At 37.4% G+C, this 24,050-nt stretch overlaps 1 protein-coding gene, 1 long non-coding RNA gene and 1 pseudogene across 5 annotated transcripts in view; 1 reads left to right on the forward strand and 2 right to left on the reverse strand.

Annotated features, from left to right (window-relative positions):
- Positions 1–24,050, forward strand: part of LOC108333915 (DNA mismatch repair protein MLH1) — a 28,283-nt gene that overhangs the window by 1,814 nt on the left and 2,419 nt on the right. The window contains exons 5-15 of one of the 4 annotated variants that reach the window (XM_052871299.1): positions 4–214; positions 1,047–1,195; positions 1,958–2,056; positions 3,790–3,859; positions 3,933–4,068; positions 14,498–14,592; positions 14,689–14,797; positions 14,956–14,991; positions 21,057–21,222; positions 22,498–22,659; positions 22,994–23,165. In XM_052871299.1, the coding sequence (XP_052727259.1) occupies positions 4–214; positions 1,047–1,195; positions 1,958–2,056; positions 3,790–3,859; positions 3,933–4,068; positions 14,498–14,592; positions 14,689–14,797; positions 14,956–14,991; positions 21,057–21,222; positions 22,498–22,659; positions 22,994–23,165 (1,405 nt within the window). The remainder of the gene's footprint in view (positions 1–3; positions 215–1,046; positions 1,196–1,957; positions 2,057–3,789; positions 3,860–3,932; positions 4,069–14,497; positions 14,593–14,688; positions 14,798–14,955; positions 14,992–21,056; positions 21,223–22,497; positions 22,660–22,993; positions 23,166–24,050) is intronic. The other 3 variants (XM_052871300.1, XM_017569421.2, XM_052871301.1) reach the window with 3 other exon arrangements.
- Positions 37–24,009, reverse strand: LOC128194840 (uncharacterized). Its single transcript, XR_008246284.1, has 3 exons — positions 23,703–24,009; positions 21,818–22,171; positions 37–178 (listed from the first exon to the last, which is right to left on the reverse strand). It is a non-coding gene; the product is annotated as an uncharacterized LOC128194840 (long non-coding RNA).
- On the reverse strand, positions 10,282–11,845 carry LOC108333916 (thioredoxin-like 1-1, chloroplastic; annotated as a pseudogene).

Consider the following 24,050-nt stretch of genomic DNA (forward strand, 5'->3'; position numbering starts at 1 on the left):
CAGCATGGAGCTGTTAGAGCTGATGTTCACACTGTTGCCACGTCTTCAAGGCTAGAAGCCATCAAATCTGTTTATGGTGTCTCAGTTGTTCGCAACCTGATTGAAATTGAAGCTTCAGATGATGATATGTCTTCTTCGGTTTTTGAGATGCATGGCTACATGTCCAATGCGAATTATGCTGCAAAGAAAATCACAATGGTGCTTTTCATCAATGGTATACATGAATTGTACAAACATTAACTGTGGTGCTTTTAAAATTTTGAAGGTGTTTTTCTATTAGATGAATGCTACTGTGTATAAAAAATAATATACGCTGGTGTTAGAAGACTCTTCACTGTGCAAAGGTATTTGAAAGGGTTATTTAACACATCCTTATTCTTGCAAATGCAAAGAGGATTTTCCGTGAAAATGTAAAACAATGTTCGGTCTTTGATTTTTGCTTTTTGCATCTGCTTCAACATCCCATACTAATTCTTGGTTGGGTGCATATTGAAACACTAAATATGGAGTTTCACTTTCATCTTTGGTAAGTTTTGTGCGATATATTTCTTTTAGGGTTTAAGGGATATATCAGAATTTTGATATGAAGAAAAAGGCAAGGAAAAACTTAACAAAAACAGAACTGAATATTATTTCAATTTATCAGAAAGAGAACACAAGCAGATCATATATAGGTTCCAAAGTCTCTAAAGAGGTTACACAAACATAACAGAAAACAGAAAAAATAACATCCGATTAAATAACTAAATGTTTACATGAACATCTCTGATAGGATATATACTTCTAGTGTAAATTATTTTTACACTGTTGATTAATTAAAAAATCATCTTTCGTGTGAATATTATGGTGTTTATTATCAAAGTAAAGAAACTAACCATATATAGTTGTTTGTAATTAGATGACTATATAAAAACATTGCACTGTCAGTACAATATTTTCGCCCCTGTTTTGTTAAGTGTTTATCCTTGTTTACTTCAAATTTCTCATTATCTAACATGAGATAACTGTTTATAGATTCTCAAGAAAAGTTTGTCTATGTTCTTCAGATAGACTGGTTGAGTGCTCTGCATTGAAGAGAGCTATTGAAATTGTTTATGCAGCGACATTACCAAAAGCTTCTAAGCCCTTCATATATATCTCAATTGTTTTACCACCCGAAAATGTTGATGTCAATGTACATCCGACAAAGAGGGAGGTAAAAATGTAGTTATGAATATGAATATTAGTGATTCTTTATGATTATTATTTCTAAGTCATTGACTCAAGGTTCTGCGTTACTACTAGCAAAACATTTAGCTCTTAAGCTAGAAAATAGGTGGGTTAAAGTATCTTAGATTATGTATAGTTTTTTGGCCATTTGGCAGTGGTAAATGTTGGCTATGAAGTTATAATTGAGGGTTAGGTGGTTCTGAACAAAATTGATGAAATAATCAATTAAGTTTCTAATGTGTTGTTTATTCATGATATTTGCTAAGGAAATTGAATTTTGATGGTGTCATGAACTAACTAGCTCAAAAGCTTAAGTTGTTTGTGGAAAATATATCAATATTTTCGTATCTAACATGCCATCTTGCACTCTTTGAGCTTGAAACATGGAATATGCATGGGTTAACCACAATACACGGTGCTGAAATTCACTTTTTGTTTAGAAGAATGAGGATGGCATGGATCGAATTTCTAACCACATGGTCATATAGACTTTGATATCATGTCTTGGACTAACTTTCCATCGCTAAAATCAAGCCTATAGGTAAAAATTCATGATGAGCTGTATTTTGATATCCCCTCATATAAAGAAGAGCACTTTGAGCTTGAAATGTAGAAAACATGTTGTCTCCCTTTACCACCATGAAAACTTTGGGCTGGATGAAACTTCTATCCCCAGTAAATAATACCACCATGATACCCTATTTCTTCATTCTCTGATGTTGAAAATAGTGCATTTGTTTGCATACAGGTGAGCCTTTTAAATCAGGAAGTCATCATTGAGAAGATACAGTCAGTGGTTGAATCAACATTGAGGAGTTCCAATGAGGCAAGGACATTTCAAGAACAAGTATGTTTGCAACGTAATGCTCAATGTTTAATGTTTTTAGCACATACTTTAAGTATTTGCTAGTATATTGATTTTGGCTCGATCAATTGAATTCATCGGTAGGAAAGGCAGGTGGCAATATGATTTTATATAAAAATGACAGTAAATGAAATTTTCTTAGAAGTTTGCAAATTGACTTTTACAATTTTCAACACCTTATTTTAGCAAATGGTTTGTGAATTTGTTAAGGCATGCTTGGAGTGGATTTTTCTATCACAATAGCTGATAGTGGCAAACTATGTCACAGTAGTACTGGTGTGTGGTAGAGTGGAAACATCTGCTCCCACAAGCTCAATGCCTATGTGTTCATTTTTTATTAGCATTGGAACTTGTGGGGGTGGGATTGCATTGTGGCTTTATCTTCTACTACATTGAGACACGAATCTGCTGGCAGATGGTTAGATCCATGGGTTTCTTTTGGATGTAGATCACTATCTATGGGCTTCTTTTGGATGTAGATCACTAGATCCTTAGATAAGATGATAGGATACCTGCCATTTATCTCATCTGCAGAATCTTTTGGATGTAGATCACTACCACATTGTTAGTGTTTTGTTTTTTTTTTTAATTTTTAATTTTATAATTAATAAGCTAAGATGCACTACAAATGCTTCTTAAATTAAATATCAAAAGTTTGCATATTAATTTTTAGATTATTAGGACCAAGTTTTATACTACATGTCTAATTTGTTGATAATTCTCTTCCTTTTTCTTTGTATTTCCACTCCTAACAAATTGAACTTGTGATCAAAGTGATATCATAACTTGTTATTTGTCCACCTTGATTTCAACAAAGTTACTGAAATCCTTTACAAAATGTGTCTTTCTGTGTTTCCTCCTTCAGTTTAGTTGTCTAACTGATTATCAATGGATGACGTTAATATGCATGCATACACAGGACTTGCTTGAAGCTAAAGTGTTAGGAAAGGAAATAGAAGAAAATATAATAGATTTTATATCAATTCACTCACAAATTGAGCTATGTCTAATTCCTTCGAACATGAAGTATTTCCACTTACCAAATATTGGTTACAACAAACATTCTTTATGTTTTTTTATTTAAAGCAATGATAACTTTATTGCCCAAGTATTGTGTTTTTTACTAGATCTCTAAATTTTCCAACACAAGATAACTTGTTAGTTAAAAGATAATTCAGAGTGAATGTATGATAGTTGGAGCACAAGAACATGAACATTACGAATCAAAGAGTATTAAACTTGTAGAGAGTGTAGGAATACAAAAGAGCCTAAAACGCTTTGTATGTCTTTGATTCCAACTGAACCAAAGTCAGCTTCATGCATTTAAAAAATGGTTTTTGATGTTCTTGGGTCTCCATAACTCAATTTTGAATTTTTTAGGTTTTTTCAATTTAGTTAAACCTTTCCTATGGCCATGTCCACTATAACTTTATTTTAACTAATAATCAGGTTGATTCTTTTTTTAAATGAAACCAAACGTTACTAAAGTTCTACTTAATTATATGCTCCAACAAGTTCTTGAATTAATATTCATGTATCAAGTTATCCCCAACCTTTATCTCATGAACATATCCTGTATCAACTGTAAATACTAAAACATCTCTTTATTTTTAATAATTAACAGTTTATGCAAACATGAATCCATATTCTGGTCTGCATCATAATTTTTCTCATTAATTCAAACATTTTCTTTGCATACTTCTCTACTATGGCAGACTACTGCACAATCTCCACTACCTCGTATTAATATAAGTAAGGAGGTTGACCTCAGCCCTATTCCAACAGGTTTGATGCATTTTCTTGTCTCTTATGTTGCATACCTTTTGTTTTTGGCTTATCATAACTTTTATGATGATAGGTTCAAGACCATTGAAAGTTCCTGTACATAAGATGGTTAGAACAGATTCATTAGATCCCGCTGGAAGATTACATGCCTACACACAAATTACGTCTGATAGAAATCTTGAAATGAGTGCTAGTTTGAATGCTGTGAGGTGGTTGCCATATATTTCATTTACGTTTTTATATCTAACTAAGCTAAAACTCATAATATTAGTGGGTTTCAATAATCAGTACATTCTTAATTATTTCAGTATGTTTTGTTTGAGTTTTTTATCTTGTTTTTGTTACTTTATGTATTTCTTGTGTTTTCTTTAGCATCTCTATCTCTTAATATTGTTCATCTCATTTTCATTGTTAAGTGTAAATTGTCTGAATGTCTCAAAGTCGATGGGAATTACTAGGATTGTAAGGGTATGAGTATGAGTATGCATAATATGTGATTTTAAATTGACTATTGGGATGAGAATTAGTGTGTACATATCTCTCGTTGAGAATTAGTGTGTACATCTGTCTTGTCCCCACTCCTTCTCTGTTTTAAATTACTAAAATAGAGTACAAAAATATTCTTATCTTATTTTGTACTCTATTTTGAAATTTATGCAATTAGAACTCTTCGTTGTTATTTAGCATTAGAGAGAAGAAAATTTGTCTTTTTGTGATAGGTTTCTGAATTGGAAACCTATCTAATTTGCACTTAACACACTCATAGCGTAGAAAAGAAGAATATACAGTATAATTTTGTTATTCAGTATAGTAAATGCACAACCAAACAACCTCCAAGAGAGCCAAATTCTCTCTCCACAGGATAAACGTGATCCTGTCTTTATAGTATGCAATTCAAAAAGTGAGTATTACTCAAATACACCAGCTCTTTTTATAGGAGCTTTATTTCCCACCCAAGCTATGACTACAGTTATAACTGCCTAACGTCTCTCCCCCTCTTTATTCCCTTTTTTCTTCCTTTCATAAACTCTCCATACCCTATCATTTTGGCATTGAGTTCTTTATAATATCATGCTTCTTGCACTTTTATTTTTATTTTCTGTAATTTAATTAATATTTGGGTGGGTATTGGTATACTTGTTATTCAATGGAGATGAGGATGGAATTTTATTTAGGAGACAAATATCATGTTTGCTCCAACATAAGGGAGAGGAATGAAAATATATATTCTATTTAGGAGTTGTATATTTCTATTGTTGAAAGGATTAGTGACAAAACAGGTCATGAAGTATGATATCACTTTGATACCACTTTGAAAAGGGGGAAACAGATAAGGAATATAGATTATATAGTGAATTCCGTGTTAGGTACACACATTGGTATTTTGTTTATAATGAAAAAAGAGATACAATAATAAGGAATAAAATCAATATCTAATAATGGAAAATATTTGGTAACCTATTTATTGTAATCAAATCATATCTCTAAGACTCTAACTCAAGATGGAGTATATATTATCATGTTAGACAAACTTGTTAGAAATGTCATCAACATAAGATCTCTTGAGAGACTTAGCAAACATGTCTACTAGTTGGTTGCCAAAGTTGACAAAGTAAATAATGACAAAGCTAGTACACATTTCCAGAACATGACCGTTTCTATATCAAAGTGACAATCAATCTTCAATGTATTTCATCCTTTCAAATCATATCTTTAACACCCCTCCTCAAGCTGAACATTTATATTGTTAGAGGGCATGAAGGTAAACAATACTTTTTAATAAAACATTGTTGGTAGATACTATTTGTCAAAGACTTTCAATACCAAAAAGATAGCTCCCTAAAACCTCCCATAGGGAAACTATGACGTTTTGAGAAAATCTCTTCCCCAAAACAATTAACCACTTTACCCCTTTTATTTCAAAATTCCCTTCTATAATACACATTCCTCTCTTTCTCAATATTTCCCTTCCTAACATGTTAACACTACAAATAATTGTTAGTTGGAAGAAAAACTTGTTGGAAAGTTGTCATTGGTAAATAATAACATTCCCTAGAAAAGCTTACAAGAAAGTTGTTGTCAATGAACAGTAACACTGACAGTGAGTATGATAGGGGAATAAATAAGGAAATAAAAGTATAGCGAGAACCAGAGAGGACCGATTAGCAAGGGGAGCATAAATAAGGAGTTAGTTGGAAAGGGCGGGATTATTGAATCTATATTTTGTGAGTTTACTGGAACTTAGTCCAGTGGAGGGAGATCAGGCTTCCTTAGGGGTGTTTACACTGCATTTGTACTCTTGATTTCATTAAATAAGAAGAGGTTATTCAGAGGAGTGGGTTTGTTCTGTGTGTATTCTTCAGGTTACTGACTTCTTGATTAAAGAAGTCCATCAATATTGGTCCGACTTGCCAGATCCAGATCGGAGGAGAGACAAGATGAAGAACAGGGTAAGCGCACTGGAGGGAAGATTCGATTCCATGGAAGCAACGTTGGAGGAGATTCGAGCGGAGATAAGGGGAATGGCTCGAAACGTGAATCGCGACCGGGGGAGACAAAACGTTAATCGCGACCGTGGGAGAAGAGGGAACCAGGGGAGGAGCTCTGAAGGCAGTCATTCGCTGAATGGAAGTCGGGATACGGAGGAGGATGAATTTGAGGAGGAATCGGAGGAAGAACGCGATGACGTTCAGAGGAGCTGGATGAAGAGAGTGGAATTACCCACTTTCGAAGGGATTGATCCGACGGGATGGACCGCTAGAGCAGAGAAGTTTTTCGAACTTCAGAGCGTGACAGAAAAAGAGAAGATGAAGCTGGTGTACATCTGTATGGAAGGGGGAGCGAACTATTGGTTTCGTTTTTGGCGGAAGAAGTTTAAGAAGCCTACCTAGGCGACATTGACGGAGGCGATGGTCAGGAGGTTCGGAGGTAGACACCGGGGAACAATCTCCGAAAAATTGGCGGCGGTGCGACAGAGGGAATCGGTGGAGGAATATGTGCGGGAATTTGAAATCATGGTGGCTCAGGCGACTGGCGTGACGGAGGAACAGCTGCTTGGGTATTTCTTTGCAGGACTCCAAGAAGAATTGAGGGATCTCGTTCGGCCTTACAATCCTCCCGACCTGTTAACCACGATGGGAAGCGCTCGGGACGTGGAGCAATTGGGATTGGTGGCGAGGGTGACCGGAGGCGGTGCGGTGAGTAAAGGAGGACCAACATGGGGGTAGTATGCAGCCAGTGCAGGCACGATAGCTAGAACAGAGACCTATCAGGGGTCATCAGAGGGGCGCGTGAACAACGACGGAGGTCAGGGTCAGAAGAAAGAAGCGGCGACCAGAACTGCTGGTTCAAAAGTCGAAAGTACGTTAGGCGGTGGCGGGCCAAATCGCAGAGAGCGAACACTGCCATTTCTGGAATACCTCAAGAGGAGAGAGGAGGGCCGTTGTTTTCACTATGGAGGACCTTATAGTCCAGGGCATCGCTGCGTAGAGAGGAGTCTCAAGGTGATGATTATGGGAGCCGATGACGACGAGGAAGTGGTGAAAACGGGAGAGGAGGCGGAGCAGCGTTGCATGGAACTGTTGGGGTATTCAGCCAGGGGGGTGGCACAATCCAACACCATGAAGTTGGCCGGATGGATTCGAGACTGGAGGATCATCGTGCTGATCGACAGCGGGGCGAGTCACAATTTCATTTCGACCCACTTGGTCGATGAACTGAGGTTAAAGAAAGAGCAGACGACACCATATCGGGTATGTTTGGGAGATGGCCAGAGAAAGGAGACACAAGGGTGTTGCAGGGGGCTGTTTGTGACACTGGAGGGAGCAGAGATTCGAGAGAATTTTTATATTTTTGAGTTAGGTGGAGTGGATGTAGTGTTGGGAGTTGAGTGGTTGGCGAAATTGGGAGAGATAAAGGTGGATTGGAAGAAGATGGCATTGAAATATGGGTCGGCGGATGCTGAGGTGCTAATAAGGGGGGACAACACATTAATGAGAAAAATAATTACCCCTGAAATGCTGCAGAAGGAAACCGAGATAGAGACACCGGCGATGGTGTGGAGCCTGAATAAAGCTGAAATAGCAGAGGAAAATTCAAGAGAAGAAGATTCAAGAGAAGTAATGGAGACAGTTTCAGAAACAAACTATAATACTTGTACTCCACAAGGTAAGAGGTCACAGGTCAGAAAGCAGTATACAACAATCATATGGTCTAGGGGAATCTTGGAAAAGGAGCAATTCTTATTAATGGAATAGAAGGAGTCAATAATTCTCTCATGTAGACCACCATCCAAGCCTCTAAACCTGAATTGGAGGACAATAGTTAGTGGGCTCTCTTCATATGATAACACGATGATGAAGAGGAGTCATGAGATCAAGCTATGATTCCAACCTTGAGGACAAGGTTGCTGAGATGGAGGGGGTATTGATAGGGGAATAAATAAGGAAATAAAAGTATAGCGAGAAGCAGAGAGGACCGGTTAGCAATTAATTAGAAGGTAGGGGAGTATAAATAAGGAGTTAGTTGGAAAGGGCAGGATTATTGAATCTGTATTTTGTGAGTTTATTGGAACTTAGTCCAGTGGAGGGAGATCAAGCTTCCTTAGGGATGTTTACACTGCATTTGTACTCTTGATTTCATGAAATAAGAAGTGGTTATTCAGAGGAGTGGGTCTGTTCTGTGTGTATTCTTTAGGTTATTGACTTATTGATTAAAGAAGTCCATCAGAGTAGTGCATCCAACTTAAAAGTGATAGAAGGAAAAAAAAAATAGAAACACAAAACGTGCTTGATTTCTCAAATATTTACTCCTAAGAGCAGTGGACTCACCAGGAGAAGACAAATTTGAGTTTGCTTCTCCTTAGGCTCTTGATATCATGTTGAAAGGAATAGTGAGAAAACGAGTCGCAAAGGGTGATATTGCTTTCATATTACGTTGAGAAGAGAAAGCCTGAAAGAAATATAATGAAGGGTTAAATATGTTTTTGTCTCTCAACTATAACGAAAAATTGCAAATGGTCCCTACCCAAAACTTTGATTTTGTTGGTCTTCTTACTTTAAAAAAAAATTGTTTTACTTCCTCTTTTCTAACGGTGTTAAAATTTCTTTGCCAAGGGGGTTGTATTAGAAAGTGAGTTTAAGCCTAACTCAACCCCACAAAACCGGCTTATAAGGTGAGGTTTGCACCTCACTTATATATTATAAATTGACCTTATCTCTAGTCGATGTGGAACTTCCAACACACCCCCTTCACGCCGAGGTATAGACATCTCGTGCGTGATAGTAGAAATTAATGGGTGGTTCTATAGCGGCCCGACAACGGGTGGAAATAGAAATGCCTACTTAGAACTCGCTAGGATAGGCTCTAACCATGGTTCTGATACCATATTAGAAAGTGGAAAAATAAGACTGATTTATTATTCTCAATCATAAAAAATACATTCTAATACTCTCTATTTATAATAATCTAATTCTCCTAAAAAGGGAAATAGGGAAACTAGGAAAGTAAAATAAAATAAAAGATTATATATCTATTTCCTCTAATTAGGAAGATTCTAAAGATATTATCTCAAATTACAACACTCCCCCTCAAGTTGGATCATACAAGATTGTATGAACCAAGCTTGGAATAGTCAAACTCAATTGTAGAGAACGTCAATAAACCAAATTGGACAACAATGGACAAAAGCGAATTAGAACAATGAAACTTCAACTTGGACAGCAATGGACGAGGGCGTACTAGCACCATGAAACTTCAACTTGGACAACAATGGACGAGAGAGATTTCCATCAAAATGATGACTTGCAGCAGCAAACAACAACAAACTACAAGAACAGATGAAGGGCCTCCAGTGGCGAACAACAAAGTGGCGAACAACAACAAAACTTCAACAACATGATTTCCATGAGTAACATATGGGAGGCCTTCAAAGGCTAACAACCACAAACTTGTAGGGACTTAACCACCCTGAACAACAATGAACCTTTAGGGACTTAATTTCCCTAAAAACAATGAACCTTTAGGGACTTAACTGCCCTAACAACAACGAACCTTCAAGGACTTCACTGTCCTAACCTTTAGGGACTTAACTGCCCTGAACAACAATAAACTTTTAGGGACTTAACTGCCCTGAACAACAACAAACTTTCAGGGACTTAACTACCCTGAACAACAACAAACCTGAAGGAACTGAACTTCCCTGCAGTGGCTAACAACAACAAACTTGTAGGGACTTAACCACCCTACAGCGGCTGAAACAGCAACAAACCTGCAGGGTCTACACTACCCTACAACGGCTAAAACTTTTCTTCCCCTCACGATTGAACACACGTCAGTGACATGAAGGTGGAAGAACGGGTGAGAACCGATCCGTACTTGGGGACAAATCTGAAACCCCTAACATCGAACAAGTCAAATCAGCGGGCGGTCTCAAAGAACAACTCTCAATGAGCTGTTATAACAAAGAATTGGCAGAAACCAAAAACACAAAAGATTGGGACTTATGATGGCATAAAAAAGCCAAAGACAGGTTGGAGGTCCAAAGTTCTCTATTGGACTACTCCTAAATGGTGATACTTAACACTATCAGAAGAAGTACGGGCTAAACTCTAGCCCAAGAAGAAAGTTCTCTACAGGGGCTAAAAATATTTCCCCTCACGGCAAACAGAGGGAACGACGGCTAGTGTACTTCACGAGGCACTCTTAATCTTGACCAAAGAAAATGCAGCAGCTTATTGAGGCGGTAGCGACAAACTGCAGAGGTTACAACAATTGACTGCGGTGATAACGACTGACTGCCCCAATGTCGACTGTGGTAGCAGCGGAACGAAGCACTGTTGCTTGAGAAACAGAAACGAAGTGAGAATCCATTGGTGATAGGAGGAAGAAAGGTCTTGGTCATTTGGTGGAGGCATAAACCAGAACACAGTAAGCAGAAGGACCAAACCAGAACTCAAAAACTGAGAGCGAGGTCCGACGATGCGGAAGTGTTCGGTGTGAAGACGGAGTGTTTGGCCAATGCATCTTTAAACTTCTTGATCGTGGCATTGGTGCAGCTAAAGCTACACAATCGACCATGAGCACCTCTATAGAAGCGAAAGAAAGGAAGAACATGAACATTGAGGCTATAACACATGGACTTATGCTCCTCATAATTCACCTGAAGGATTTGAACATCATGATTCATCTCTGCCAGTTGACATATCATAGGATTAAGAGCTTTGCAACCACCACAGCCAGGAGAGAAGAAATCAACCACCACCAACTTGTCCCCCGCGTTTAACAGTGACTCTACAAGGTCTTGGGCGAAAATCACCTCTTTCATGTTGGGTTGAAGCCCCTTTTCCCACCATTTCTGAACATTCCCTATTCTAAGGGTCATCTGAGCACCAGTTGAAGCTCTCAACCAAGAACTGATCCTGTTGGGTATTCCTCTATTTACATGAAAGTGAAGCTTTTTACCCTAAAACTCGAAAGGCAACCAAGATCTGCGAATCTGAGACTTTAACTTGAGAGAAGTGTACCCTCCGACGCCAGAAACGAAGCTACGAGAATCGGGAACCGTCCCCCTTCGATGGTGGCGATGACTACTACCGAGCAAAGAAGAAACGAAACTCGCCTTAGTCAAAACCTTAGCCATTAAATTTTCCTCGGCTTCAAAACCCACTAACAGATGAACAAAGCAGAAAAGTCTCTCCTGTTCTGTTAGAGAGAGAAGGCGAGAAGACGGAGATGTTGTGAAGACAATGAAGATGACAACAATAGCTGCTATGGAGGGACAAAACAAAGAGAGGAAGGTCCGGTGAGACGACCAGCAGTGGCACGGTTTGATGCCGACGTTGGGAGGGCGGCGCGTGACAAACATGCACCCGAGATCTGACGGAGAGAGGAGGTGCGTGACGACGCGTGCGAAGGAGTATGAGACGGCGACCACTAGGGTTAGGACGCGCTCGAAGAGAAGACCCAGATTCGCTGGTCACCGATCGGAACTGCGACGGTGGTCGACGACAGGCGGTGGCCGGCGACGTACAAAGGCTGGTGGCGGACCAGCGACGGATGGCGGCGGACCGGCGGCGGATAGCGACGATACACGGTGGAGTAAGCAGCGAAGGCAGTGGCCTTTCTTGGATTTTTCGAAGAAGAGACTTTCGGTCTCTTTGATTCAACTAGCAATCAATAAGAATGCCAAAAAGAGCCAAAATTGATTGGCCATCAACAAATCTAAAACACCAGTTTCAACTACTGGTCCGAAAGGGAATGGGTTCGAATCCCATTCTGATCATACTCAAATAAACTCTATATTTGGTAATATTGGAAAAAAGGCCAGAATTCTAAGGCAGAACTTGACTAGGGCAATTGGAACCCATTAAAAACACTTGTTAAAGAAGAGACTTTTAGGGGCCGCCGGCGGACAGCAAAGACAGCGGAAGTGGATCAGACAAGCTCTGATACCAAGTGGAAAAATAAGACTGATTTATTATTCTCAATCATAAAAAATACATTCTGATATTCTCTATTTGTAATAATCTAATTCTTTAAAAAAGGGAAATAGGGAAACTAGGAAAGTAAAATAAAAAAAAAGATTATGTATCTATTTCCTCTAATTAGAAAGATTCTAAAGATATTATCTTAAATTATAACAGGTTGATTAGGGTTCTCCATGGCTTCAACAAACCCAATTCTCAGACTTGGACGCTACCAATTTCACTGCCACTCCAACCCTCTTTTGCAATCTCATGTTCGATCAAACTCACCATAATCACATTCACTTTTCTCTGCATCAGTTTTAAACATAAACCGGTTATCACAAAACCTTGTCTTCTTCCCCATTCACACACCACTATCACACATTTTAAAACTTTTGATTCAACTTTTTAAAATGAATAAAACACAGTGAATTGGTTGGATATAAATTTAAATTTACAAATCATTTTAGAATACGAACCAGCTACTACAATTACTTAACCTATCTGATAGAATAAAGTTGATAATTATGGTTTGAATGCGAAATAATTTTTAGAAGACAAATACATCAAAATTATTACTTTTCTTTTTTCACAAAAACAATGGTTTGATTTGAAGGAAAGCTGATGTCCTAAGTTGGGAGTTTAGTAGTTCACGAAATTTTGCCAAAATTACTTCTACTTTCAATAAAAAATGGGTAAGGAGAGAAGCTGAAGTTGCATGGAGGAGCCTTGTTAGAGGAAGGAAATTGGTGCTGGCTCCGTTTTGGATGTGCGAGAATGGTAGGCTTTGCTGGTACGGACTGTGGCTACAATATCTCCAACGACGAGGATGACTTATGGGTACATTGTGATTCTTGACCACACCAAGTTTAGGGTTTGTAAGAAGAATGAAGAAAGGGGGAAAATCAGTAGAGCTGGTGGAACAGCGATGGTGTGGCCAGTGTTGGAGTGCCTCAATGAAAGGGATGAACACACTTTTAAGGGACACTAAACCTTGTGCTATTATTGAAGAAAGAAGGTGGCAACCGATGCTTTTTTTCTAGGAAATTTTTTTGAAGAGGTCGGAATGAAAGACGGGGAAGATGAGAGCGAGCCTTGTGAATGGAGATGGAAAAAGTGGAGCATGAATGGTTTTGGTTGATGAAGGTGAAGATGGGATGTGAAACAGAGAAGATGGTGGAGTTCTAGAAAAAAATAATTTTACTTCAAAAAGATAAAATTGTTGCAGCCACACGTCACTTTACGTGGCAGCTACGTGTCACTTTACATGACAGCTTAAGTTGAATGCCGTTTATCATGTAGAATAAAATTTAATGTCATTGGAAATGAAGGACTAAAACCATTGCTTTTGAAAGTAGGGGGACCAAACAAAATCAAAGTTTCAAGTAGGAACCATGTGCAGTTTTTCGTTATAGTTAAGAAACCAATAACATATTTAACCTTATATAATGAATTTTTTGTGTTGTGTACAAAAATGAATATACTTATTTGTATTGAAGCAGAGATCTATAATAATGAACTAAATCAATATCTAATAACAAAACTATGTTATAAGATATTTCCTATCAAATCATATCATAGTTATTGTTTGGGATCTCACATCGACTATAAGTGAAAGGGCGTGAACCTCACTTTACAAGCAGATTTTTTGAGGTTGTGTTAAGATTAGAGTCTACTTTTTAAGATAGTATCAAAGTCTACCCTAGCAAGATTTGTTGAGCTTATTGTCCTAATCGTTATTGAACCACCTACATGTATCTAGTACTGCATTCGAGATGTCTAGGTCTTGGGGTAAGGGAGTGTGTTGGAGATCCCATATCAATTATAAGTGAGTGGATGCAAACCTTACCGTACAAACCAATTTTGTGAGATCAAATTAGGTTTAATATCCACTTTCTAAAACCTACCTCTTTAATATAGTCAAATCATGAGTTATTAGTGATTAGGATTTGATTTCTATGCTTTTTGATATATTTTCCTATTTGTCTTGTTTCCTGAACCTCAAGGTTGTAATCATGTTCTATGCGTGCTCAATAATTCTGAGGGTTTCTTAAAGCAGTTTAGAAATTTCGATCCCTTTTCAAGTATGTTTGGTTGTTAGAAGTTTGCCAGTGTTAGATACATTTCCATGACTGGAATACATATATCGCTAATTTGCTTTGTCCCTTGCCAGGTCTTCCATTAGACAAAGAAGGAACCCAAAAGATTCTCTAGAACTCACAAGTGTTCAACAACTTCTTGATGAGATAAATAGCAATTGTGATCCTGGTATGATTCTAGACTACTGATAATGAAGACTCTGTCCTGTGATGTACCCATGCAGGTTGATTTTGAAAATGTTTCCTACTGACTTTTATCCTGTAGGCATGATGGACATTGTAAGGCATTGCACATATGTTGGAATGGCAGATGATGTTTTTGCTTTGCTTCAACATAATACCTGTCTTTATCTTGCAAATGTTGTGAACTTGAGGTAGATATTATGTTTTTGTTAGTTTAAGCTGTAAAATATTTAACGCAAAGTTCTATAACAAATCATAATGTTTGAAGCATGTGAATATTAAAAATCGGTATCTGAATGAGGTTACCAATTTTTCATTTAGATTTGACAATAATGTGGTTGGTTTATAGGCAGTCAATTAAAATGGTCAGAAGGAGGAAGAGATGGTGAGTAAATTTTTCATGTTAGTTGTAAACCTGTCTATGAACTGCTTTTACCAATCCATTTTAGAGGTTTCACTTCAGGGAGGAATTTCAATGTCCTTGAAAAATAAAACCTCTTACCTGTGATTGTTGAGGCAGGGCCATAGTTCATGAGATTAACCAGTTTGAAATTTCACACATATTTCTTATGCACAGGATATCAGTGTACTTTCTTGAATCGTCTGTCTTACTGAATTCTTTAAGGAAAAGTGCATCCAGCCACTCTAAACTTTGGAAAATATGCAAAGATACCGTGAACTTTAGAAGCTATCAGTTGGCAAAAAAGTCACACCAATAGACTCCATCTGTGCTCCATTAATTCACTGATGGAGAAGTGACATGACCAAATCAAGACCTTAGTTTATTTGCATTGCTTGGTCGTGGAATTTTTTCCTTAAACAGTTTCCAAATTCTTTACTCTCTAGAAGTTAAAACACAAAATTAAAATAAAGGGATTTGGGTTTTAAGATTGAACCACTGATCTCCTCTTGAATTCAGGTGAAGAATAACTTCAGATTCACCTTGGAGTGTTCTCCACTCGGGAAACCCCTCTTTCTAGGAAATACCTACTTGTGTCCCTTGTTTCTTATAAAAGTGAACTCCCTGGCATTGTCACCAATGTATTCCTTATATGTTTGGGTTGCGAAAGAGATTAGGGTTTCAAACTTGGCCTTAAAATACAGAGGAACCTAAGCTTCTATTGAATGTCATAAGTTTCACAAATTGTAAACGTAAACATCTGTTCCCTAAATTTTATGGGCAAAATTCAGAGCTATTTGCACCCTCAAATTCTTGTTAACTTAAATTATATGCTATCATATCCTATTCCTGGTTTTGGTTTCATTAATTTTCATCCGGGTTTCTTTTCTTGCAGTCTTCTTTAGTATTGCGAATCTTTATTTCTTCCAATTAACGAGGTGGCATTGCAAACACCTATATAACATTATATTTTTTACTAATGATTGCCCCCTAATTTGGAGGGTAGATGTTAGGTTACTTTGTGTGAGTAACCCAATCTATACTCTCTTCTCACTTCAACACTCGAACAACAGAAAATAAAGTATGTATGTATGTATTATTGATTCTGTAAAGTATCAAAAATACAAGTATGCACCCCGCTCAAGGAAGCCTACCTTCCTCCACTGGAAAATATGTCTAGTCTATACTCAAAAGAAAATATCCGATCCCCCCTCCTAAGCCAACTCAGTTTTATTATACTCTCTCCACTAACAAACTAACAACTTTTCCCACTTTTTAATTCCCTCCTCTTTTATTTCTTCTTACATATACTTTTAACTTCCTAACATTACACCCCGCTGCAAAACAACCTTGTCCTCAAGGTTGGAACTGTGATATTTGATCTCCTGGCTCCTCTTCATCATCGTGTTATCATATGAAGGGAACCCACTGGCTACTGCCCTCCAATTCAGGTCTAGAGGCTTGGATGGTGCCAAATCCTCCTCCAATGTCTTCCATTCTTCCTGGATTCTATTAACTTTCAGCATTTTATAAATGGACTTAGCAAGAGAAGATTCAGATAATGCCTTGCTAAAGAAAGCTATGGGCCTCTTGCTTTGCGACAAAACTGCCCCTACTCTAGTGCCAGAAGCCTCACACTCACGTAGAAGGTTTGGCCAAAATGGGGTAGAGCTAGTATAGGGGCTGTAGTAACGACTTCCTTGATTTTTTGCATAGCTTCCACTCCCACTAGGGACCACTTGAACATTCCCTTTAACAAAGCTTCTCGGGTTAAAATGTGAGCACCATCTAAAGAGTTCTTGTACATTATGTGAGCACCATCTAATGGTCCCCATGCAGCTTCCAATGCCTCCACCTCAGCAATATAATCATTTCCAGTAATCAATATGTTAATTATGCAAATAGACTCTTGTAGTCCACTCATCATTGCACCACCAACAATATCTGGGTGCTCTTGGCAGGTTGCTTCACCAGCAAAAAACAAGCAGTCATCAAATGGTATCCCTAATATATCATAGTCTTCTCCTAAGGCTCCAACCGCAACATAAGAATAAGCACCATAGCTAAAAGGATCCCTACCCCAATCAGTCACAACATAGGCAACATGATCTGGAATTGAATCCTGCCCAAAAAGTTTTTGGAGAACCTTCAATGCATGTTTAACATGATCATAAGAGCTCAAGCTTTGACCACCTATGGCTGCCTTACCAACCACTAATGTAATAAGGACAGGAGCCCCAACTATTTTTTTGACATTCCAGAACATAAATCAGCATCATCCCAAAATACACTAGGAAATTCCAAAGCCACTTTATTTAGAACTCCATAACCAAGACGCTGAACAGAAGAACATTTCCACTGTGGCAAAGGTGGAGAGAACTGTATAGTTTTAGCCTTCAAACAGCCAAGTAGAACAGTAACAAGGACAACATCACCAAAGAACTCATTGCCATTTGCTGTAGAAACTTTGACTTTATAACTTTGACCCGGCTCATTGATACCATATGACACATTTGTTACAACGTGGTTCAAGGGAATTGTAATTCCTTCTCCTAGAGACTCAACAACGGAACTGTAACCCCCTTTAATCATACAATGAGCTCCTCCAAAACCCCACACACATCATCTTGATTCCATTGGGGAAGAGAAACATCATTAAGTGAAGTAGCACAACCATACTCCAAATGAACAAAGTGCCAATCCATAACCCTCCTCTCCTGAGGGCTCAAAATCTCCTCATCAAAGCTTTTTTTCCATAGAACTGTCCCTTTTGTAATCAAATGGTCTATCTGCAAAATTGTTTTGTTCAGTTTCTTCACTACTTTTGGTGCGTGTCGTATGCTGAATCTTGAGGCCATATTCTAAACCGTCTTCAAGAGACATTTTCATTGCTTGTTCACCTTTCTGAGCAACAACCAATATCATGTCATCTATAAGGGTATTATATTCAGCTTCAAGTGCTTCATCCATATCTACAAGAACTTTTTGTCCTATCACTATGTCATAAAGAGGGCAATCAATGTTCAACACTATCAACTCAAGGCCCAACTGAGCAAAAATCAACATGGAAGGATCTGGTATTCGCTAAGTGGCCACATCAGCCTCAACACCCGTTATAATGCTAGCTACAAGATCAACAAGGACATAAAGTGAGGAGTGATCTGGTTTTCCCGATGCTTGCGGCACTAGGATTTCAAACTCCTGGATGTACTCGTTGACGCTCCCCTTCTGTCGCACTGCTGCCAGCTTCTGAAAAACGGTGCCTCGATTTAGTCCGCCAAACCTCCGCGTCAGAGTGTCAGGGAACATCTTCCAAGTCAGGTGTCTGGTTTTCTTCCGCCAGAAGCAGAACCAATAGCTTGCGCTTCCCTCCATGCATATATAGACGAGCTTCATCTTCTCCTTCTCCGTCACGCTCTAGAGGTCAAAGAATTTCTCTGCCTTTGCGATCCAGGCCATGGGATTCGTACCTTCAAATGTAGGTAGTTCAACGCGCTTCATACGTTGAACTTCTCCTTTGTTTTCCGATTCATCCTCCGATTTTTTCGGCAGTCGTCATTCCTGTTTTGCATTGACGGAATCACGACTTCCTTCGGAACTCCGATCCTAGTTCCTGGTTCGTCGTCCAAGAGCGCGTCCAAATGCTTTGAGTTCGCGAGTTACCGCTCTCATCTCCGCTTTCAACTCTTCTACCGTCGACTCAATCGCAATCACCCTTCCCTCCATTCTTCTTCTTCACATGCACTCCGTTTGCTCTTCCGATACAAATCCGGTAGATCGGACCAAATCTGTTAGGTTACTTTCTGCGAGTAACCCAATCTATACTCTCTTCTCTCTTCAACACTCAAACAACAGAAAAGAAAGTATGTATATATGTATTATTGATTCTGTAAAGTATTGAAAATACAAGTATGCACCCCCGTCAAGGAAGCCTCCCTTCCTCCACTAGAAAATATGTTCAGTCTATACTCAAGAAAATATCTGATCCCCCCTCCTCAGCCAACTCAGTTTTATTTATACTCTCTCTCGACTAACAAACTAACCACTTTTCCCGCTTTTTAATTCCCTCCTCTTTTATTTCTTCTTACATATACTTTTAACTTCCTAACAGTAGACGACCAATCTTTTGGCTTTACTTTTTTCACTCATTATCATTATTATTGTTAAACTATAGGGAACAAAGAAGTGTTGAGTTGAGATCAAACCGTGTGTTTCTAAGATAGTAGGAGTGCTTTATTTATATTGAGAAAAAGCAATCAATACAACAAATAGAGGAGATTTGATATCCTCCAATAACAAATTTATGATATGGGAATAAATAAAAATGTTCCTAATAATATATATAATCTAGATATTTGTAATTATATAGAAACAACTCCTTATTTCTATAATTATAGGACTCCTCCCCAAGCTGTGCCATTTACGTCATATGGTCTAGCCTACTGCAAATATAATCTATCCTTGGTTCTCTTAAAGATTTGGTGAATATGTCAAGCAATTGTTGATTATAGTTGACAAATCTAGTGGTGATGGAACTGTGTTTTTGTGAGACAACATTATTGCTTTATTTATATTGGGAAAAAGAAATCAATGCAATAAATAGAGGACATTTGATATCCTCCAATGACAAAGACATGAGATTAAATAAAATCTTTCTAATAATACGAATATAATCTAGATATTTTTTTATGTAGGATCAATTCCTTATTTCTATAATTATTGTTAGAGATCTCAAATCAACTTATAATCTAGATATTCACTTAATATAGTATGGAAATATGTTAGCGATTAATTTAGATGATTTTAAAAGTGAGGATTCGGTCAATTCTGTGATTCATTGTTCTTTCCCATACCATGCTCACTACATGGAACAAACTATCCTTGCCACGATGTTTACCAGTCAAAAATAAAATTCCAATGATCACATAAAGGTACATACCTATGTCATGAACCAAGTCATGTTGTCTACATATTATGTAGCATGAAATTTCAGCTTTGGTTTCTTAATTCATGATTATCTCATCAAGTGTATAAATTTTATGTCTGCTCAATCTATGAAAATGTTAACAAATCAACATGTAAATATAGATAGGATAGGCAGAAACCTACCAACTAAAAGCAACATCAGAATGTCTCCGAGTCTTCTATTTAAATGATTTAATGACACCCTATTACAGTTATTTTCCTTCGAAAGCAGCAGTAACCAAATCAGGATTTTTCACAATATCCCACTTAGTTTTTTCATGCAATAATAACACAAGTCAAAGAACAGATTAAAAGAGAACACTACAATCTCAAAATCATTTGTAATAGATACCAACTTAGTTTTTTCATGAAATAATAACAATTCAAAGAACAAATTTAAAGAAAGAAGCTACAATCTCAAAATCGTTTCAACTTTCTTTTTCAGCAAAATCATTTGTAATTGATACCAGTCTAACTATAACATACCACTTTCATTCAATTAAGGCTGCCATGTGAAGAACCATAAGGAAAGTTTAAATTCCATGGGGGGTTTTAGTTGAGAAAGCTGTTACGCTCAAAGACTATGTTTCTGCTGTTTTGAGCACGGTTGAGAGGGACTAATGGGTCTTCCACCTTCATTCTCTCATCTCAAAGTCCTAGCATGTGTTGGTGAAGCTCTATCACCATCTCCCTTATGATTGGATGTATGAAAGAATGTGGGGTAAGGGAAAATAAGATGTCTTTGGTCTTAAAACACAATCCCATACTTTTGCCAAGATACACATCCATTTATCCTTTTTATAGAAAAAAATCTATGCACAAGGCCTTAGTATTGCCTTTCAATTTTAAGTAGTTGTTAATTCAATTTAATTTTATAAGTAAATATGAACATAAAACATTCTTGTGTTGATCTAAACAAGTAGGAGAATTAATAGTTCAAAGCAATAGAAATTATTAAGTTAAAATTTTAGGCCCTGAGCATTCTTTTATGATGGAGCGTGTTAGAAATAAAAAATTAATTTTGGCCCTCCGCCTAACTGCTCTCTAGAAGTGGTCCGTGACATTATATCCTTAATTTATTGCAGCAAAGAACTCATGTATCAGCAAGTTCTCAGCCGTTTTGGCCATTTCAATGCCATTCAACTAAATGATCCAGTTCCCTTGAAAGACTTGATTATATTGGCACTCAAGGAAGAGGACCTAGATTCGGACTGTAATGATGATGACACATTAAAAGACAAGATTGCAGAAGTAATCTCCCTCTGGCCTTTCATGACTGATTGTTTTCCTTGATGTGTCTTCAATAATGGTAGCTTTTATTTACTCTCGGTTAGGATTATTGAAGCATAGTTGTTTCTTTTCTTACTCAGCATTTTAATTTACTTGTGCAACACCAGTTCAATAGGTTTAGGAGGTCTTTGTTTTAACAAACTACATTTGTTTGGATCTGTCAATTGTTAGAATCCATTGCAAAAGCCCTCACTTCAAAAAGTATGTCTTCGTAGGGCTTCGTTGACTCTACTAGATTTTGAAATAGAGTAGGGAACTAAATAAGGAAATTTTTATCCTTAAATTTTGGCATTAATTTAGTTTGATGCACAACCTATGCAAAATTCCTTGATATTCCGATATAGAGAGAATCCCATTTAGCATTAAACACCTTGCTTTCAATATCGTAACATATGGCAAAATCCTTCTTCAAAGCAAGAATGTTATTTCAATCATTCTATATCTCTTTAGCAGAGGAATAGAGCATATAGTTTCTATTTATCTTAAGAATCATGAAATGCAACATCCAAATAATCAGTAATAAATATTCACTATCCCAAAATTAAAGTCATCTTACTCTGGTCCTCCATCACCGATGTGGTCTAATCTTGATTTTCCCTTCAAAATCCTCCTAATGTACTAGCTCCACTGCAACTAATTCCAGTCAACATATTGGTAGGGGCCACCACATTTGGAAGATCATTAGGTAGGACCCATAGGGATGAATTTCACCTCAGACAATTGGTCTTGTGTGCCAAAAGGTCACTAGATCAGGCTTGTCAGAGCTAGGCACAAGCCAAACACTTTGATACTCGTGGTGATGTGTGACTCACTTGGTGACTCCAATGGTGATGCAATTGCTGACATTGTGATCACTGGTGTGGGGCACACCTTTCTGGCCCCACCACTGATCTTGGGGCAATGATGGCAGCTGTTTACATGGAAACGGAAACAAAACAACCAAGATTGAGAGCTCTAGTACAAACTTGAACTAAGGAAATAAAGAATTATTTTATTGATAACAATCACAAAAATTATATTTTCATTGCCTCTATTTGTAACAATCAAACTCTCTAAAATAAGGAAACAAAAATATATTGAAATGAATAGGAAGACTTTGACGATATTCTTTGAATTATTGAGCATATTTTATCCTAATAATCCTTTATTGACAACAATATGCACATATTCACATGATAGTTTCCGTTTGGATTTCACATTTTTATATTTACATATATTTGTTTTACTATTCCCCAGATGAACACAGAACTGCTGAAACAAAAGTCTGAAATGCTGGAGGAATATTTCGGCATTCATATTGATGAGCATGGAAATGTCTCTAGACTTCCTGTGATACTTGATCAATACACTCCAGACATGGATCGGGTCCCAGAGTTTGCTCTTTGTTTGGGCAATGATGTCAGTTATAGATCTCTATGTTCTTTCTCTCTTCGCCAATTTGCAGAAATTTCTGTTACTTTTTTCTGCATATATCTGGCTCATTGTTAATATTATGGGTTTTATTTTTGCTGCCTGAGTTCAGTTTATGTACTATGATTGATATAATTTTTTGTGTTTCTTGTTTACAGTTTGAGTAAGTACTATCTGTTTATTCAGCTGTTATTCCATTGAATTCGTTGCCACTAATAATCAAGGATGTGCTTATTAATAATTACAAATGCTTCATAATGTTTTCTGATCACATCGTTTTTTTTCTTTACTGTTGAAAGATTGTGATTCGTTTTTATGATAGGTTGACTGGGAAGATGAAAAGAGTTGCATTCAAACGATTTCAGCTGCTCTGGGAAACTTCTATGCTATGCATCCACCGATGTTACCCAATCCATCTGGTGAAGGTTTTCTTTTTTACAAGAAGAGAAAAATGATGGATGACTGTGTTGAAGAGAATACCCATGATAATATCGGTATGGATTTATGCTTGTTACTTTGTGTATCATTCATACCACACATGTGTGGATATATCCCCACTTAACACTAAAGTAAACTTTTAATATAAAGGAAAGTAAAAATCTGCCCAAAGAGGTTTTGTGTGACTGAATGAAGTTTTGAAATTATTGTTATTAAGGTACTTGAAGAAGTTTTGCATAGCGACTGCTGAATTCATTTAAGCTGAAATGTTGTGTTGTGTAATTTTTAGGAAGTCGATTTTAATCTCAATCTTACAAAACCAACTTATGAAGTGTAGTTTGTATCTATGTATATATTGTATTTCGATCTTATTTCCAATTGATGTAAGATCTCCAACTTAACCCCCTATCACGCCAAGGAGTGGACATCTCAAATGTAACACTAGATCTTTACAGGGGATTTGATAGCATGTGGCATGACAAACCCAATAGGTCCAAGAAACCTTGTTCAAATAGATTCTGATACAATATTAGGAAGAAGATTTTAACCCTAACTCAATCTTACAAAACTGGCAATTAAGGAAATATATTTACTTTTTATGGAGTGCTCTGGTTTCACTAGGAGGAGGTGAAGAAATTTTGACTGTGTAAACTGGGTATTCCAGTGTAGAAAAGGAGACCGCTCCTTTTGGGGGTAAACTTGGTTACCATGTTTTTATGTAATTCTTGATCCTTGGAGAAATAAAGAGGCATTGCAGTGATATGTTTCTTTGGAAAGGGAGAGATTGTTTTCCTAGCTGCAGTCTGGGCGATATCAGAGAGTCCTAACAGTGTAGTAGATTTGAATTCTTTGTCCTTTTAACATTGGTGCTGAGCTTACATTTTCCACGATCGATCTTTCTCCTTGTGAAATCTGATGAGAATAGATGATTATCACTAGTT

Source organism: Vigna angularis, chromosome 11 (genome assembly GCF_016808095.1).
Source record: "Vigna angularis cultivar LongXiaoDou No.4 chromosome 11, ASM1680809v1, whole genome shotgun sequence".
Lineage (NCBI taxonomy): Eukaryota > Viridiplantae > Streptophyta > Magnoliopsida > Fabales > Fabaceae > Vigna > Vigna angularis.